At 41.0% G+C, this 19,783-nt stretch overlaps 1 protein-coding gene across 1 annotated transcript in view; it reads right to left on the bottom strand.

Annotated features, from left to right (window-relative positions):
- Nucleotides 1–19,783, bottom strand: part of DNAH14 (dynein axonemal heavy chain 14) — a 306,182-nt gene that overhangs the window by 209,634 nt on the left and 76,765 nt on the right. The window contains 7 exon segments of the mRNA XM_048504880.1: nt 3,133–3,220; nt 5,780–5,854; nt 6,285–6,403; nt 6,495–6,599; nt 6,870–7,041; nt 11,458–11,579; nt 12,045–12,290. Of these exon segments, the coding sequence (XP_048360837.1) occupies nt 3,133–3,220; nt 5,780–5,854; nt 6,285–6,403; nt 6,495–6,599; nt 6,870–7,041; nt 11,458–11,579; nt 12,045–12,290 (927 nt within the window).

Genomic DNA, 19,783 nt, shown 5'->3' with positions numbered 1-19,783 from the left:
CTCACTTCTCTTCCCTTGCATGCCACCCCTCCCCCTCCTTCCCTTCCCTTCCCCTCCGCTAGGGTGGGTGGGTCATATCAAGATGCTGGGCCCCCTGCCTCCCCTCCCTTGCATGCCACCCTTCACTGTCTCCCCTCTCTCACTTCTCTTCCTTTGCATGCCTCCCCCTCCGTCCCTTTCCTCTCCCTCCCTCTGCTCCCTTGCATGCCACCCCTCCCTCTCCCTCCCCCTCGTGTGTATGTGTGTGTATGTGTTTCACTTCCACTCGAGTTACTGCCTATGTACTGTTTCCACTGTTCACATCTGGCCATCTGAGTGAACATTCTAAGCAGCATGAACATTTTAAGGGTGACAGTTACACACAGGCAGCTGCATGTCCTTCACCAGGGAGCGCCAGGAAAAAGGTGTTTTACCTGGGCCAGGTGTGAAATTTCAGGTATGTGAACATCTAAAAACACTCTTGCCTGGTTGACTATAGTGGCTGGGAATTTTCAGAGGAATTGGTCCAGCAGTTACTGAGTTATACTGTCATCAACAAAAACACTGTTAGCTTTTTATATATATAGATTAATATTTTTAATACTTAAAATAAAAAGTGATATTAAAATATATTTTAATACTTTTTAACAGTCATTATTTGAATCCCACCACCATCGGAACCTGTTGTTAAAATGTTTGAATCCCACCACTGGAATAACCCATACAAAATGGAACCCCACCCCCTCAAAAAACCCTTCCGGAGCAGACATAATTACCTGAAGGAACAGATATAAGTAACCCACCTTTTCAGCCAAATAAGAGCTGCAATAATGTACAATCTTCACTGCAGCAGTCTCTCATCAATTTTATTCATTCCTAACTATGGTTACAGTGTATCTTTTCCTTAATGTTATAGTGCTAGTTTGATATGAAATTGACAAAGCTGATGTAATCACCTTTGCTTCTTTGTATCTATGCCTGAACATTAACATCAAAAGTTCAATGTGAAATGGACAAAGTTGATCCAATTTCCCTTCTTCTTTGTATCTGTGCCTGAATGTTAACATTGTAAGCTCTATGTGAAATTGAAAAAGCTGATTTAATTACTCCTACTTCTTTGTATTTGTGTCTGAACATTAACATTGCAATCTCTATGTGAAATTGAAAATGCTGATCCAATCACCCCTGCCTCCTTCTAACTTTGCCTGATTGTTAACATTGCAAACTCTAGGTGAAATTGACAAAGCTGATCTAATCACCCCTCTTATCTCTGCCTCAATGTAACATTGCTAGTTTTATCTGACAGATTTTTTTCAAATTTCTTTTGAAAATGGAGGAGGAAAAGAGAAAATGGTTGAAAATTGGCACACACAGGGGTGTGGATAAAGGTCAGGTTGTTTGGGTGGGGAAATAAAGACAATTTCAACATGATCACACACACAAGAGAAGCAGATAAGTAAAATGGACAGGAAAAATGGCAGTAAAAGTGCTTGGACACACAATGGAGGAAAAATGAAGGGAAAATGTAATTCAATGAAAGTCTGTAATTCAAAGAAGAAAATGTAGCATTTGGTGGCAAGATTTGTTGTAAACAATTCATGAGGTAAAGATTTGAAAGCGGAATTAGAAATATAATTCCATACAACGTAATATAGTGCCATATTCACCAAAACAAACCTACAGTATCCTAATATGTGGACAATATATTAAGAAGGTATATTTTGAAGCAAGTCCCTTTTTCCAATAAACTTAATTCTCTAGAGATTTAAGATCATAAATTCAGTCTCTAGTCTTTAGAATCATAATAAAGGAACAAGGTTCAAGGTCCCACATATTCCCTATTTCTTTTCTCCTCATGGGTGCAAACACTTGAAGAATGTATTCACATTTTGTCATTATGTCTGAATAAAATTATGGCTTTCACTCTTCATTGAAAGCCAGGATTCTAAAATGTAATTTAATCCTGGTTTGAAATTAATCTGGAGAGGTTTTGGATATTCTGGAGGTTTTCAAGAATAGCATAATCATCCTTCAGTGTTCCTTGGATCAGAAATTAGAATGAAGCATCTTCAAAAATGTGTGCAATATTAGAATATGTTCTTCTTACTCCCTGGAACCCTTCAGAAAGGTCCTGCAATCTGCTAAGAGAAATTGCATCCAAGAAGGCAAATGACATACTTAAAGGTCAGTGATCACTCTTACTAAGACCTGCCACAAATCGGGAAGTAGTTCATTATTGACCTGCATATGAGCAGAGGAGGGAGAAAAAAGCAAATAAGCTCAAGTCTTCTTCAGGCTTGTAAGTAATGGCCATGCTTACAGTATCTCCTGCGTTTCGCATTCCACACAATGGCCCATTATGCATGGAACACTTACCTCAAGCCTGTTCTCTGCCCAATGGGCTCTCCTTGCATTTCTCTGTTTGGATGCAAGGAGGCAGCACACAAGCTGTAGCACAGTTTGTCTGCTGAAACTCTGCTGGGCTTCTGCTTCTTCTGGTTCTCTTAACTCTCCCCATCAAGAACCTTAAAGGCACAGAGTTGATATTCACTCCCCACACCCTTCTTCTCCACACACACATACTCTCTACCTCTCTGTGCCACTGTTGCAAGAGAAGAGAAGAGACAGACTTGTCTTAAAACAGTCTTGCCTAAAATAAAGTTTGAAAGCCCTCCCAGCCATGGGCAGAGAGAAGATGTCCCAGGCAAAGATGTGCCCACTGGCAAATCTGTCCTGTCTGGCAGTGAAACAAGATTTAAATTGTGCTATAAGTTGTTCACTTGCCCCAAAGAGAGTGGAAAGTGAAAATGGGGCACCAGAAAATATGTCTGTCCAAGAAATCTTGCTGCAGCGAACACTAGCCTAGCCTCCACTACGCAGCAAAGACCTTGTGCATAATTAGCCACAGAAAAAGAAGGTAAGCATTAAAATAGTCCAAGAAGCTTCCTATCTCACACTTAAAGTTACCTTCTTCCTCTAACACAAAAAAACAAAAAAAAAGAAATCATAGGAGATAGAGAGCTATAATTTCATTGTTCAAGAAATTACTTGTGTGTTTCAGTATATGACGTCTTTAATACAAAATCTGGTGTCAATTTTTCCCCAAATTAAAATGGTATTATAATCAAGTTTTTACTAGGAAGTACTTCTTACCACAAGTAGAATCACCTGTCCTGGATGAGTAAAAAACCATTCTTTTAATTCCATTTGACTCCATTCTGTAATTCCAACAGCTATAAATCTACACAAACATTACATAATTAGAATAAATATATGCAATCATAATAGAATCATCATAAATGACTCACTAAACTCTCTTCCCAGTTGATTATGAAGGAACTAGACATTTAAAGGCACATGGAGCTGCCTCTATTCATTGTTTCTTTTCTCCAGTTTCCTCAGAACATGTTATATTATAGTGCTCCTCATTCTGCAGCAATATTTCACCTTGTTTAAGTGAAATAACTGACCAACTATGGTTTCCTGATAAAGAAGGATCACACAAGCCCACAGTACATTTCTCTTCTTATAAACCATCTATCAGAAATATTGTATCCTAAATCACAAATGATCTATGGCAGGATTGGTTATAGTTCTAATAGGAGAGCAACTATAACAGTCTTTATAAATTTTATCAGCAATATAGGAACTGATTGGGTGGAAAGGTAGCATAAAATAAAATAAATAAATAAAATAAAAATTATTTTAATGGACATAGGAGTATAGAATTCTGCTTAAGATTGGCACTGTTTGTATCAACAGTTGGAACACATAAACACTGAAACAATTTAAAAGGTAAAATTATGAAATAATGCAATAAGAACACATAAACAAACAACACCAGAACTAGGCAAGGACGTAGGTAAGGGGGGCTTCCCAAGTTCAACCCTGACAGCAGGCACCCCCCAAATTTCCCCAGATTCGCCTTTTAAATCCACCCCCTTCGGCATGGATTTAAAGGGAGTATCTGAGGTCCCCAGTTTAAACATTGATAGTGATACTGTTTCAGGGTGGGGGGGATCAACCCCAAAACAGCATCACTTTCAATGTTGTTTTAACTGGGGACCCCAGATTCTCCTTTTAAGGTGGATTTAAAAGGAGAATCTGGGCTCCCTAGTTTAAACACCATTGAGAGTGATGCTGTTTGGGGGTGGATTCCAGCATCACGGTGGCTGCTCATGGGGAGGGGGGGCAGCACAAAATTCAGATTTTGCACTGGGCTCCATTTTTCCTAGCCACGCCTCTGCCCGGAGGGGAGGGCAGAAGGAACTGCTGGCTGCTGGCTGGGAGCCTAGCCGGTGGGGGGGAGCAGGGGAGTCTGCCATCCCTGGCCTCAGATAGCTGTTTTTATAAGCACTGAGGTTGGGGCGGTTCTTGGGGAGGCATGGCCATGCTCCCATGAGCGGGTGGAGGCGTGGCCCCACCCCATGAACCCACCCCATAAAAAATCTATACCTACGTCACTGGAACTAGGGAAGGACAATAACAATTATTGTGGGTATGCCAAACAAAACAAAGAAGTCTTCACCCATTGGTGAAAGACACCAGTAAAGGGAGACAAAGGAATTTCCCTGCAGAGGGGACTTTTTCTGGGTTACTAACTATACTTCTAGACCAGGGGTAGGGAACCTGCGGCTCTCCAGATGTTCAGGAACTACAATTCCCATCAGCCTCTGTCAGCATGGCCAATTGGCCATGCTGGTAGGGGCTGATGGGAATTGTAGTTCCTGAACATCTGGAGAGCCGCAGGTTCCCTACCCCTGTTCTAGACTGAGATGGTGGAAGCAACCAAAACCGGGCCTCCAAAGATGACTGAAGGGAGGGAGAAGGCAGTCCTTAAGGTATGGTGGTCCCAGACTGTGCAAGGCTTTGAAGGTCAATATCAACACCTTGAAATAGCTGGAAAATTACCAAAAAATTGGTTTTCTGCTGCCACAGATAATATTAAAAGCATTAATAATTGTCATTTTCAGCCACCAATAGCACTGTACATAAGATATTCCATAAATTTCAGTTATGACCTGTACTAGTTACTGCAAAAGTGTACTGAACAACTAGCAAATGTTGTCCCCCACTGTAGAATAGATAAAACTATCAAAGAGCATTGACTGAGCAGACCCAGCACAAAACCTTCTAAATCTAATTTAAAAGTATAAGCATTGTTTTAAAAAATGTGCATTCTTGCCTCTTATTTTATAGGTCAAAATATACATAACTTAAGAGATGTGAAATTAGATCTTCTGACATTTTGTTTTTTACTTATGAAAGACCATGAAAGACCTTGAATACAGCCCTGAGGATCTCAGCAATGGCCTTGGTAGAAGGAACAGTTATTTCTCTTTGTTTTTCTCATTTGTAGAAGGAACAGTTATTTCCTTGGTAGAAGGAACAGTTATTTCTCTTTGTTTTTCTCATATATATCAACTCTAAAAATAGTACTAGCTCTGAACTGGGAAGAAATGCAAGTACCTGAACATTTTCCCAATGAGGCAACATTACCTTTGGGGGCAACACTTCCCAATACTCAGACTCAGTTTGGGCCTTTCCTCAGCTGTGTTAAATTATATCTCAACAGTTAGCAGATCCAATCAAAGATTATACCATTTACATTTTGGCCCCAAGAAAATTGTAATAAACCATTTAAAAAATCAAAATATTTAATGCTAATTTATCATGTGAAATTAATTTATTTACTTAAATCACTCATAGCATATTAATTTTCTTAGCAAATATGTATTTCAAACTTCTTTTAACTAACAGCTAATCAATAAAACCATCCATAACTATCAATGATATTTACCTTTTTATCATATCACACATGGTACTTTCAACATTTCCTAGCCACTGTTCAACAGGACCTCTAATACGAATAGCTCTAAAATACAGTATTTGAAAAGTTAGTGCTTTAACTTAGTAGAAATAATTACACATTTTTACTTTTTGAAAGTAGACATAACTACTATCCAACTCCCTGTTCATTTTCAGGCTTTACATTTCTGTCTCTCTATTTCTGAATTAAAATCCTCTTGGCCTAATAAATTTCTCTATGCATTTTGCATTTAAAGCTGTTCCAAATTGTGCACTGTGAACAACATACAGAAATTTGTAATCAATCTAAATACCCGTAAGTTAGGAAAGCACATTCCATATGCATCTCAAGATGAACATATAAAAAATTAAAATAAGTATTTTATATTTATATAAACGAAACTTAAAAATAAGCTCTGGCAAATTGCTTGAAAATCTATAAGAAGTGGTTCATCATGAGCAACACCTTAGAAATTTAAAATAACTGTACACCTTACTTTGGAAGTAGAAGAATTTCCCCTTCTGCAGACTTGATCATTAAAACCACTGGAGGTCTCTGTTCTTGAACACGAACACATAATTTCTTTATATTAGCAAAGCATTTCACAAGATGAGGCTGTATAACAAATAAGAATAAAAATAATATAATAAATATTAAGCTGTAAGTATGCCTAAAATAAAAATGTACGTTATATGTAATGCATTACCTGTACTGCATCAGAGGATTTTCGTTCAGCTAATATTTCAAGAAGTTCAGCATTGCTGAGAAAATAAAATCTTGGGAAAACCATACGTTTAACTTCAAGATAACCCTGTCCCCAAAATTAAAAAAAAATAATTAAAACTTATAAAGTGAAAATGAATCTATAATATGGTTATAAAATTATAACCTGAAAATGAAGCTATAATATTGTGGTTGACACTTTCCATTTCCCAAATGTTTTTCTTGCCTGGATTCACTGTTTTCATAGATACTTCCTGTGGTCCTTCCTTTTTTTTTATTAGATCATCCCATTAGATTTTGCTCAACAGTTTATTTTCTTTGGGAGTTCCCCAGTGCAATTTAGGAACATGGATGTTACCTCAAGAGATTTCTGTATTTTCTCCAGCTGAGCATTGTTGGTCTGCATCATTTCAAAAACTCCTGCAGCTGTAGCTGCTCTAAGAGCATTTGGTTTTTCTTCTGTACGTTTCATTATCTCTTTCCATTTGTTATCCACTTGAGAAAAAAGATTAGCCTCTACTGGAAGCTGCCTGTTTTCAAATCATAAATATTCTTAGGGAAATATTCTAAAAGAGAATTCTAAATTTCAGATATACTAAACAAAGTTGAATGCTACAAACCACTCACATATGGCATAATCAGAGATTGATACCCTCCTTCTCCTTCATCTACCAGTTCCCCTGTGATCCCTGAAATGTAGATGCTGCAGGTTTGGGGATCTTCATGAACAAAATATCACATGACATGCAAGCAACAATGAGAAAAGGATGACCGTGAATAACCATGGCCGCAGTTGCTGCCCGGGAAGGGCAGGGAAGAGTCCTCAGCTTCCGCCCTTACGAGGGTGGAAGGGGGCCGGTGGCCATGCCCTTTGAGGGCAATGCATCACGGTGCACCGGTGCCGTGATGTCATTGCAAAGGCCGGCCCAGGCTGATAAAAGGCCGGGCTGGCCTTTGTGCCATATGTATCGGCTGGCTGGCAGCTTGCCCACCCATCAATACCTTCAAGCTTTGGAGATGTGTTAATGCATGCTTCTTTGTCATAGCCATGCGGCAGTTTTGCACATGGGAATTGATCTGATGGGGCTGGAGGGGAGCTAGATAGCTACCCCCTGTTTTGCAGGAATGCTACAGCAAGAGGCCAGTTGCCCAGCTCAGCATCACAGCAGTCGGGATGCACAGGGCCAAGCCCCAGGAAGGGGCCGACCACCTGGTAGATCTCCGTGCCAATGGCACAGGGCATTCACTCAGCCAACAGAATGGCGGGTGGAGCGGCTTGCCTGGGAGGCACCCCTGGGGAGGTACTGCCCAGCGTTCCAAATCAGATCAAAATCCCATTCTGCGCCACATGCTTCTTTCCACACAATAAACGGTTGGCTACGGCCAAATATTTTACCCCAGTCATAAGTACAGTGTGGTTACTGGGGCAACGTGCTCTGAGCAGGGGTGGTACTGTCCTCGGGTGGCAAACAGGAATTAGGAGCAATTGCTTCTCTCTCGTGTCAAAAGAGTGAGGGAGGGGTTAATTTCCTCTCTTCGTAGCAATTTCCTTATGTGGCATGTTATGTGGCATGTTATCCAAAACGGATCCCCAAGATCTCAGAATTTAATTTTAGGGGGTAAGGAGAGCTACTGAGAATAGAGAAGGCTGTAGTTCAAATGACTTTGGGCAGGATCACAAGTTACAAAGCAGGTTCACTGAAGTGATTTTTCATCAATTCCCTTTCTCCAAGCATCCTTATACCCCACAAATGCTGCTTGTGAAGGCTGAAAGACCCTCCTGAACAGGTTACAGTATGGCACAGGGAATTGATGTAAATATGTAACTTGGCAATAACTGCCATCTTCTAGGAACATAACATTAACTTTCATGATTTTACACTATTTTCATCAGGTGCTCTAAGGGAGTATACGTCTTACATTTGTTTAATGTTCTATCCAAACCTTTACTCTCTATCATCTACAACTAAATTCTGATGTTGCTTTCCTTACTTGGAATCTATGGGACTTTTAAAAGTGCCTACTGTTGTTTAAAATCCTTGTGGTTTTAAAATATAGATATAGAAGGGACTACAGGCCATAAAAGTCCCCTTATTTTTTTCAAAAGCCAGCTGACTAGAAAAAACACATTATTTACCTATAATTGACGTTATCTGAATTTCATCTGTTTATTCATATGTGTTGGTTCTATACCAACACAGAAGCAAATCCTTTTGGAGACTCTACTAACACAGCATTCAGAAGAGAACTGAGGAGGAAGGTTCGACTACTTCTCTGAGACACAGAATCCTCTTGGAAAAGGAGTTGACCAACTTTAAACTTTCTGAAGTTGATCCTGTGCTGGCACAGAACCTATATATGATACTATACAGAAACTATGAAAAAGAACATTTCTGACAACTCTCTCCAAACTTTTGATTTTGTTAAATAATTTCAGTCTTTGGAGGCTGATGTACTACAGGATATTCTAAGTATCTTGATTTCCATCACTTAATTTTTTAAAAACCACTTTTTCTGTCCAGCCTTCCTTAGCTCACCAACCTCACTAATTTCAACCAAGGTTCAGGCTACTGCTCAGATAGCCCTTTATAATACTGAGTACATCATAATTTTTTGTCTGGTTTCTTTTATTCCTGTTCATCAAACACTTTTTGTTTTTGAATACACTTGGTCAGAGGTTGTCATTTTGTAAGCTCAGTACCAAGCTATAGGTTGTACTTTCTAAAAGAAACATCTCTCTCTCTCTCTCTCTCTCTCTGTGTGTGTGTGTGTAAAGTACTGAAAAGTAGCAAACAATTTATGGCAGTCTCACAGGGTTTTCATGGCAAAAGACTAACAAAGGTGGCTTGCCATTGCCTTCCTCTGCATAACGACTCTAATTTTCCTTGGTGGTCTCCTATCCAAGTCCAGCCCTCAGGGGTCACATGTCCCTAGGCACATGCCATCCTGTCACATGGGGGGCACAAAATCATCCCCCGCACCCCCATGCCAACTTGGCTCCTGGGTCGGAGCAGGGGAGGAAGGGTGTGCCATGTGGGGGTGATTTTGCACCTCCCCACACCTCCCCTGAGTTACTTGGCTTGTCTGAGTCGGCATGGGGGAGGAGGGGATAGCACCCATGGGGAAGGGGTGCAAAATGCCCCCACACCCCCTCTCCCCCACACCAATACTGTTTGTCCAACCTGCATCAGCGTGGGGGAGGAGGTGTGTGCCAAGTGGGGGGCAATTTTGCGTTCCCCCATGCCAACTCAGCTCATCTGAGCCGGGTTGGCACGTGGGGGGAACAAAATTGGGTGCCATTGCCCCGGCTCAATTTCCTTCTGCTATGCCTCTGCCAGCTCTCCTTAGCTTCTACAATCTGACAAAATCCGGCTAGTGTGAGTCATCCAGGTCAGTGTAAAGTAGCATCTATCTATCCACAAATGATTACTACAATGTAATATTTAAATGATTCTATTGTTCTGCAAGAAAATTTTCAAGCATGGCATATTTTATTTGTTCAAAATAATTATAATTAGAATGTATATTGATAGCTACATACTCAGTCAAACACCAACACTCTCAACTTTCCAAAAGTACTTCTAAAAACCACCTAGATGGAGGAAGTGTGTTAGAGGAGAAAGTATGTGTACCAACAATATTTTGAATGTAGATGTGCATTGTACTTTCATAATCATTATCTAAAGCGCAACATACAAAATAATTATTTAAAGTAAATACCTTGTTTAAATAACACATTGGAAGTATCCATTAAACACTATTTTACAACAATGTAGATGTACAAACTATAATTCTTAGTCTAAAATAAATGCTGAATTGTACTTTTTGGTGGGAGGGGGAGCAGGAGCTAACTCCTAGCTTATCAAAGGGATCACAGGGAAGTCAGGTTCTTCTGACCCCTTGTCCTGGATATCTTGCTATGTCCTAGACTTGCAGAGATGCAGGAAAGTTGGTGGCGAGAGATGGGTGGGGTGAAGGCCAGCTGATTTCCTTTCTCTTTTTCCTACTCCAAGCTGTCAGCTTGGGTTTAGAGAAAAGAAAAATATCATTTCTGTTCTCCACAGCCCAAGTTGTCCCTAGAAATTTCTCTCCACCCTCAGTTCTGAGTTTGCAGAAAAATGAAACAGAGCAATTGGGCTGCCAAGATAAAAAGAGAAATTATTTCTTTGTCCCTTCTTTTTTCAAGCATGGGCATGAGTTAAGTGCCATCAAGTTGCTTCTGACTCATGGTGACCCTATGAATTAATGTCCTCCAAAATGCCCTGTCATTAGCAGCCCTGCTCAAGTCATGCAAACTGAGGGACAGGGCTTCCTTTATAAAGTTCATCTCATGCTTAGTCTTCCCCCCTTTTTACATCAATCTATTTTCTTTTTCTCAGCTTTCTTCACTATGCAATTTTTACACCCATACATAGTAATAGAGAATACTATGGCATGAATTAGATAAATCTTGGTCTCTAGCAACATATTCTCACACTTAAAAATCTTTTCTAGCTCCTTCATGGCTGCCCTTAGTCTCAATCTCCTTCTGATTTCATGGTTGCAGTCTCCCTTTTGGTTGATAATGGAGCTAAGAAATAGAACATTTTGAACAATTTCAACTTCCTCATTGTCAACCTTAAAGTTGAATAAATTCTCACCAGTTTTTTTGTTTGCTTCATGAAATTTAGCTGTAGTCCTGCTTTGGCACTTTCTGCTTTAACTATCAGCAGTAGTGGTCTCAAGTCTTCAAAATTTCCTGCCAGTAATGTGGTAACCTGCTGTTCAGGTTGCTCAAAGCAAGCTGAACATATCCTTGATCAGATCACAGTCTGAAAAACAGGTTTACTGCAAAGTTTGTGGCATCCCTACACTACAGAACAGGATGTAGTGCATAATTTTGGATTTCGTATGGCATCTTAATCATTCAGTGATAGGCATGACAGTATTGTTGCACCTAATAATACCTTTTTATTTCTGCAGCATGAAAGATTGGCTCAAGGTAAATCCAGTTCCTTTGACAAGTCAACCATTCCACCATGGTGGTCGAAAATATATTCAGTTTATGATCCCAGGCATCCACAAGTCTCTATACACAATAAATAACAACAATAAACCAGATGGATTTTTATACACTTGACTCAGCAGAACAATCTCTTTTTCATGCAGTCTTGGTGGCATAGTATTGAATAGTTTAAACTACTGGTTTTCAACTAGAAGATTGATATATACAAAAGAGTCTCAAAATTGTATTTAAGGTGGGTCAATCCAAAAGTACCATCCACAGGAAAAAGGATTAACAGAAAGAGAGGAGATACATTTACTTAGAAATATATGAACATAAAGATAACATATAAAGTATAATATTTAACCCTGATCCCACAATGCTGATATCCCATGATGCTGGGAGCAATAGTTTATAGGGTTAGCCAAGTCTGCTGGTTTAGAATCAGTTTTTTCTATCCTGTTAGATTTACAAAATGAGTAGCCATCTAAAATGTTAAACAGCTGATGAAAAGCAAAATTTTCATAGAACATTTCCAAATGATTTTACCTTAATTGGTTCAACAAAGGAAGAGCCTTTGATTGTTGAAATTGTCACTTGAGAATCGTCTAATAGAGCCAGTATATCTTCAGCAGATGAAATAATTACAGTAGTAGATGTTTCGGAGTGATATGGAGACAAATGAAGATCAGTTTTGGACCAAAGGACAATGATCTTTTTCAGCATTACTTCAAGGGTTATTTCATTGGTAGCCATTATAGAAACTTCATTTATTTCTCTCCTGTATTGAAGTAACTACAGGTGGGGATAATATGTATTTAGTTTAAAAAAAATTGAACTCATTTTTAGTCATAAAAGATTGACAGGACAACTAACAATCATCATAAACATTGCATAAAATAATCAAATTAAATGTAAATCTAAAAAGAAGTATTACAAAGCAAAATGTACGAAGAACCTTCTAGAATCAGATCTAAAATCCATCTAATCCAACATCCCATTTCCAAAATAATGATCTAGATGCTCCCAGAAATTTCCCACTTCCTCCAGTGATCTCAGATGGTGTTCTGCATCCCTTTTATCCTTACAACAACCTGAGGTACATTAGGCTGAGGGAATGGGACTGGCTCAAGTTCACTCAGAGAATTTCTTGACCAAGGGCTCAACTATATATAACAATGGATGTCTTGTGAATGGCATTTTTTCTTGAAAAACCAGGCATTCTGTGGACTAATTCAAATCAGGAACATGCATGAAAGGAATCAGGAATTAAGTTGTGTCCAATAATATTTCAGGTTGGGAAAATGAAGGGAAGCTTACCCCCTTCGCCTTGTGCCACAATTCAGCGTGGTACAGTGGGAGCCAGCAAGGTGTAGTGGTTAAGAGCAGGTGTACTTTAATCTGGAGAACCAGGTTTGATTCCCCGCTCTGCCACTTGAGCTGTGGCGGCTAATCTGGTGAACCAGATTAGTTTGTGCACTCCAACACATGCCAGCTGGGTGATCTTGGGCTAGTCGCAGTTCTTCGGAGCTCTCTTAGCCCCACCCACCTCACAGGGGGGGAAGGGAAAGGAGATCATAAACCCCTTTGAGTCTCTTTTCGGAAGAGAAAGGGGGGATATAAACCCAAACTCTTCTTCTTCTTCAAACTGAATTAGACCCCTGTCTATCTTCTTAGTTCTAGTTCAGCACTCTATTGTATCACATTAGTTCTGTCAGCTGAGTCTGGAGCCTTGAAAAGTTCACCATTATGAATGCACCATTAATCCAAGATTTTTAAAAAAGGAATTATAAAAGCTTGGCAGCAGTAAGAAAATCAGCAGAGAACAGATATACTGCTGCACTCATGCTTTCTGAACCTGCAGTGACATACCACATATACTTGTGTATAAGTCGACCCAAATAGAAGTCGAAGCACCTAATTTTACCACAAAAAACTGGGAAAACTTATTGACTTGCGTATAAGTCTAGGGTGGGAAATGCAGCAGCTACTGGTAAATTTCAAAAATAAAAAGAGCCCCTCGGGGATGGGGCGGTATAAAAGTTTAAGAAATAAATAAATAAATTAAAAAAAAATAGATACGGTCAGGCGCTATTTGGAGGTCTCTGCTACTGACCCCCCATCTCACCAATCCCAAGGTCTCTGCCATCAACCTCTCCATCCCGCACCTTGTTCAGCTCACCCAGGTCAACTGGCTGTCACCCGCCGAGAGCCAGGGGCTGGCCGCAGCCGAAAAGAAGGCAGAGGCAGAGAAAGCAGCTGAAAGGGGGAAGGTAGAGGAGAGTGAAGCAGAGGAGGAGGCTGAGAAAGCGGCTGAAAGGGGGGAGGCAGAAGAGAGCTGGCAGAGGAGAGCGAAGCAGAGAAGGAGGCTGAGAAAGCGGCTGAAAGGGGGGAGGCAGAGAAGGCAGAAGATAGTGAAGCAGAGAAGAAGGCTGAGAAAGCAGCTGAAAGGGGGGAGGCAGAGAAGAAGGCAGAGGAGAGCAAAGCAGAGAAGGAGGCTGAGAAAGCAGCTGAAAGGGGAGAGGCAGAGAAGGAGGAGAGCGAAGACGGGGGGAATGCCAGACAAGAATTAAGTGGGACCCTCACTCGCGTATAAGTCATGGGGGGCTTTTTCAGCACAAAAATGTGCTGAAAAACACTGGCGTAATGTCCATTGGGCAAGGTGGGCAGCTGCCCAGGGCATCACCTTGGGGGGGGGGGATCAAAATGCTGGGTTCGTTTTTGGGTATTTTTAGTGGTTTTCCATTTTTGGCCTGCAGGGGGCGCAGTTTTTAGGCTAGTGGCACCAAAATTTCAGCGTATCATCAGGAGACTGTCCTTATGCTATCCCCCAAGTTTGGTGAGGTTTGGTTCAGGGAGTCCAAAGTTAGGGGCACCCCTTTTGGGAGCTAGTAGGAGTTGGGGGCTACAGTTTTGAGGGTCCATAACTTTGGCCTCCCTGAACCAAACTGCACCAAACCTGGAAGTATCACTAGGGCAGTCTCCTGATGAGACCCTGAAGGTTTTCAGACTGTGCCTTCAGAAATGTGCCCCCCCCCCCAGCCTGCAACCCTCATTGACAGCAATGCAGAAAACTCAATGCAGAACAAAGATTCTTGGGCAAATTTCGGGATGTTCTTGCAGGGACGTATCATCACCAAAATTTCAGGGTATCATCTGGAGACTGTCATGATGGCACCCCCAAGATTTGGTGCAGTTTGGTTCAGGGGGTCCAAAGTTATGGACCCTCAAAAGGGTGGCCCCATCTCCTTAGCAAGAAAGTGTGGGATGGGGTGCTGCTCCTTGGAGGGGTCCCATAACTTTGGACCCTTCGCTAAACTAAACTGCACCAAACTGGAGAGTCCCAGTAGGACAGTTTCCAGAATCGAAACCTCGACATTATTTTAGTGCAGATTACGAATTCAAACTAATGCACTTGCAGGAACATCCCAGAAATTTGCTCAAGAATCTTTGTTCTGCGATGGACCACTACTATGTGCTGTCAATGAAGAGAGTTGCAGGAACTGAAGAGGGCTACAGCTTCCTGAAGGCACAGTCTCAAACACTTATAGGGTCTCATCAGAAGACTGCCCTGATGACTTGGGTTTGGTGCAGTTCCTGCGTTCAGGGACCAAGGTTATGAGACCCTCAAAGCACTTAACAACCGCTCATCTCTCTAATCCCAACTTCCATTGCAAGCTAGCTATTGGCATAGACAACAGTACAACAACTAATAAGAAACAGATTAAAAAGCATATACAATACAGGGAAATAAATGTTAGGTCAGGAAGGAATCTACTTTGGCGTTTAGTAATTTCCAGGAGAAAGTCTGCCACTATCATACAGAGGAGGAGAACAATCAGGGTTGTCCAACAGAGAGTAGTGTAATCTAATTAAAGCGAGGAGATCTGGTGAAAATGTAAAGGAGTAAAGAGATTCCACATACTTTGGATCCTGATTTTCCCTTGAATCTGAGACAGTGTAAGTAATTGGTGGTGCCAGAGATTCAACTGAGCCACCATCATTACATGGAGCACAATCTTTTAGCCTTTTTCTTGCTTGTTAAAGTCTGCCATGTAACAAGGCAGAAGGCATAACGATGTAAACCTGGCGAGCATTATGGCTCTCCTTTTTGAGCAGGGTTTATTAAAGCAATACAGGTAGTGATAGCCAAGTGGCCCCGTTCAAATGGGAGAGAAAAATACAGGGGAGCATGTTTGCTTGGCCCGGTGATTAAGGGTAGAAACTCTCCTATCCAATAGTTGACCTTTTAATTTTCCTACTTATAAGCTTCTGAATAGGACAAAGGAGCAGAAAGTGAATCCACTTTGACGGAAATCCAATAGAGGCCATTTTTCTTCAATTGCTATATGGAAAACCAGGAGGGGGTTTGGAAATATAGGGTGTCAGAGAGCAGACATGTGGACCAAAGGAATTACAGTCTGAGAAAATGGAATTTGCAGCCAGAATCTAAAAGCCCTCAGCCAAGGCGGCTGATTCCAAGGAGTTTTGACCCTAACTCCAGACAAAGGGGCTGCATAGGGACACGCCGGAGATTTGAGAGGAATTGAAAGCTCCCCATTGGAAACAATGGGGGATGGGGCACCTTTGGGGAGTCCATAACTTTGGACTCCCTTGAAGACCAAACCTCTCACCAAACTTGGGGGGGTAGCATAAGGACAGTCTCCTGATGATACACTGAAATTTTAGTGCTGATATGTCTAAAAATGCACCCCCTGCATGCACCAATGTCCTGGTGCAAAAAAAAATTGGTCGTGGTGGAGTAGCCGCCCATGGGGGGGGGGGGGGCATCCAACTCAGGTTTTGCCCAGGGGTACAGTTTGCCTCATTACGCCCCTGCTGAAAAAGTAGACTTATACATGAGTATATAAGGTATACTGTCTCAAAGAAACAAAGTGAGGCCTGACGTTTCTGAAGTTTGTTTTTTAGCAATGGGGGTGAGAGGATGCCTTATCCCAGAATCACTGATAAAGCAATTTCATGGTTAATTCAAATTTTACATTCTCCAATGGTTCTAGGCTGTTTCTGATGGCAACTATGTTTTGTGAGAGACTAAAATCTCAGTGAATGAAAACCTGTTTGGTGCTACCTGTATCTCAAAAGACAAATCCTTGAGAGATAATCTACACCACCAGCCATGTGATGTTAATTAAGATCAAACCTTTACAAAGTGCTGGAGAACATGTTCTATCCTTTGGGGATTGTTGTATATACCAGAGTCATACAAGCTAGGGATTCTTTGCTCCTCTGAAGATGGCAAATGAAACTGACTGTTTACTGGACACCTGTGATATTTCCACTGGTTTCGTTGGTTGCCATTTCAGATCAAGCATGCTTCTGAACATTCTAGAATACACACTTGTCCTGAAACCTTGAAAGGAACATATTTCCTCTGTCTTACTTTTGAAATGTAAGAAAGGCCTTTTTCTTAACTCTTGTTTCAACTAAAAAAACTAGCAATTTCCCTCAAGGAAATTATATTAGGCTGGGTGACCATTTGAAACTGGCAAACTTTCAAACATTTATGTAACTTCCTAGTGTTAAGTATTGGATGTTTCCCTCCATCCTTTTTTATTAATGAGGAAATGGCAAGAACAGAAACTTCTGAAGAAGTCACCTTTGGGGACCAGCTCAATTACTCCTTTGTAAAGCAATGGATGCATCCCTCCCTCAGCTATGGGTTCAGAGCAGGAAGACTAGGAAGTGGAGGATTAGAAGAGGTGAGAACCTTAAATTCTAAAAGGTAACAGTAACTGATTATTAAGAGCACTCAAGAATACTCATTAAACTGTTAAAAATACATATCATTTTGTTCCATTCACACAGCACATACACAAAAACACCAGTTGGGGGCAGACCAAGTGTATTGTTCCCACCCAGCTGGTTGATCTCTCTGCCTGACTGGTTGTGGTGGGTTTTTCGGGCTGTGTGGCCATGGTCTGGTGGATCTTGTTCCTAACGTTTCACCTGCATCTGTGGCTGGCATCTTCAGAGGTGTATCACAGAGGGAAGACTGTTAAACACTGTATCCAGTGAGAAGGGAATGTTTTGGTGGGGTATATATTGTCCATGTCCCAGGATGGGGAACCAATCAGTAAGTGTTTGGGTGGAATTTGCTATGCAAAGGGGTGGTTGATAGTATAGTATTGCAGGTGGGGGTTTTCAGTCCAGGAACTGATTCACATTTGCACTCCCTGAAGCAGCAACAGTCTTAGTGAAATCCTGTGTTTGAGTGGAGTCCATTGTCCATTAACTTAGCATGCCCTTGGCCTTTGATTCTGGTGTTTTTAAGTACTGGCAGCCAAGCTTTGTTAATTCTCAGAGTCTCTTCTTTCTTGTTGAAGTTGTCTTGGTGTTTGTGAATTTCAATGGCCTCCCTGTGCAGTCTGACATAGTAACCTTTTGAATTGTCCAGTATTTCAGTGTTTTCAAATAAAATGTTATGTCCAGTTTTGTTTAAGACATGTTCTGCAACTGCAGATTTTTCGGGATGGTTAAGCCCGACGATGTTTTCCCTGCTCCATATCTGACGAGGCTGAATGCTAGCGTTTTTGTGCCAGTTTTCCTATGTAGACCTTTCCACACCTGCAAGGTATGCGATAGACTCCTACAGAAGTGAGGGGGTCCCTCTTGTCCTTTGCTGTGTAGCATCTGCTGTATTTTCTTGGTAGGTTTGAAGATTGTTTGTAGGTTATGTTTTTTCATCAGTTTCCCTATTTGATCTGTGATTTCCTTGATGTATGGTAGAAATATTTTTCCTGTGGTAGGCTGTTTCTCTTCAGTCCTCTGGGTTTCTCTTGGTCTTAAAGCTCTTCTGATTTCTGTTGTGGAGTAGCCATTAGCCTGCAGAGCCCAGTCTAGATGGTTGATTTCATCAGGGAGGAGGTGAGGTTCACAAATTCATTTTGCATGATCTGTCAAGGAGTTTTGATTATGCTCCTTTTTTGTTGTGGTTGGTGATTGGAGTTTTTATGTAGATACTGGTCTCTGTGTGTTGGTTTTCTGTAAACTGTGTGGCAATCTCCATCTCAACCCTAGCAACATACTTATCAGCTTTGATGTTATCTCACTGTTCACCAAAGTTCCAGTGAAAGACACGCACTCATCAGCCAGAACCATAGGCTGGAAACACATCTGCTGGTTATATAGAGTGACCCACTGAGGGATGTACATTAAAGTTGGAGGGCAGGGATATCAAGGTGATTGCCAGAATGTAGTGGCAGGAGCAGCATGATCCTGTGAAGATTCTTATGTTTAGGTCCAGAAGGTGGTGAAGCACTAACTTCTTCCACCTCATCCTTGAAAGGTTCTCTAAACATTCTACATGCAGCAATGGAGTGCAAAGTTGGGCGGGGTGTGTGTCTGTTTTGGGGATGGATTTCCTCAGTGATGGGGACAAGCCAGTTGGATCAGAGGTATGCTTTAACTTCAATTTTGTCATTTTTCAGAGGCGTTTAGAAGTACTTCTTCCCTACTGTTGTATCTTTCTTCTCTTGTAGGCCCAGCACATAGTGACAAACAAACATATCTGCCAATTACAATGTTGCTGCTCTGCAGACCTCTTGGATCAGAACTCCTTTCCTAAATGCTGCCAATGATGCCTGGGTTCTAATTGAATGTACATGAATAAACTATGGGCAGGACACGTACTTTGTTCTATGCAAGTAAAATATAGCTCTTCTGATATCCAAATTATGTGAACATTTTAATGCCTCTGATCCTCGATTCAAAAAACAGTTCAACTCTTGTGACATGTTGAACTTAGATACTACCATTGGCATTGGCAAAAATTCAAAAGATCTTGAAACAACCTTATCGTCAAAACATCTTCAGAAATGGCAATTCAGTACTTAATACTGACAATTCACCTACCCTCCTTGCGCAAGTTATGGTTGATATAAAAACACACTTTCATTGAGAGATAAGCCAAAGAAGTGGGTTGAAGATCTTGCCGCCCCTGTGACATCCCCCCCAATTCCATCAGTACTATCTTTGGCTTTCTGCCAGGTCCCCTCCCGAAAGTGGGACCGGGCGCCGCAAACTTTTGACAAACCAAATTTGCTGATTTTATCTTCCCAAAGTGCTAAGATCTTTATCAGATTTCAGACAGGATGAAATCATTACTCTTGCTGCAGTTAATAAGTGCCAACATAGTTCATTAAGCTTCTTAGGAAGGTTTTCCGGTAAGATATCCAATAACATCATTTTAGCAATAAGGGGAAATTTTAATTTAATTATTTTTTGCATTTTCATGTGCACTGCTATCCAGTACTTCCTTTTTTCATTAA

This window comes from Sphaerodactylus townsendi, linkage group LG01 (assembly GCF_021028975.2).
Source record: "Sphaerodactylus townsendi isolate TG3544 linkage group LG01, MPM_Stown_v2.3, whole genome shotgun sequence".
In the NCBI taxonomy this organism is placed as follows: domain Eukaryota; kingdom Metazoa; phylum Chordata; class Lepidosauria; order Squamata; family Sphaerodactylidae; genus Sphaerodactylus; species Sphaerodactylus townsendi.
The sequence above is the reverse complement of the archived record's forward strand: the minus strand, read 5'-3'. Positions and strand labels throughout refer to the sequence as shown.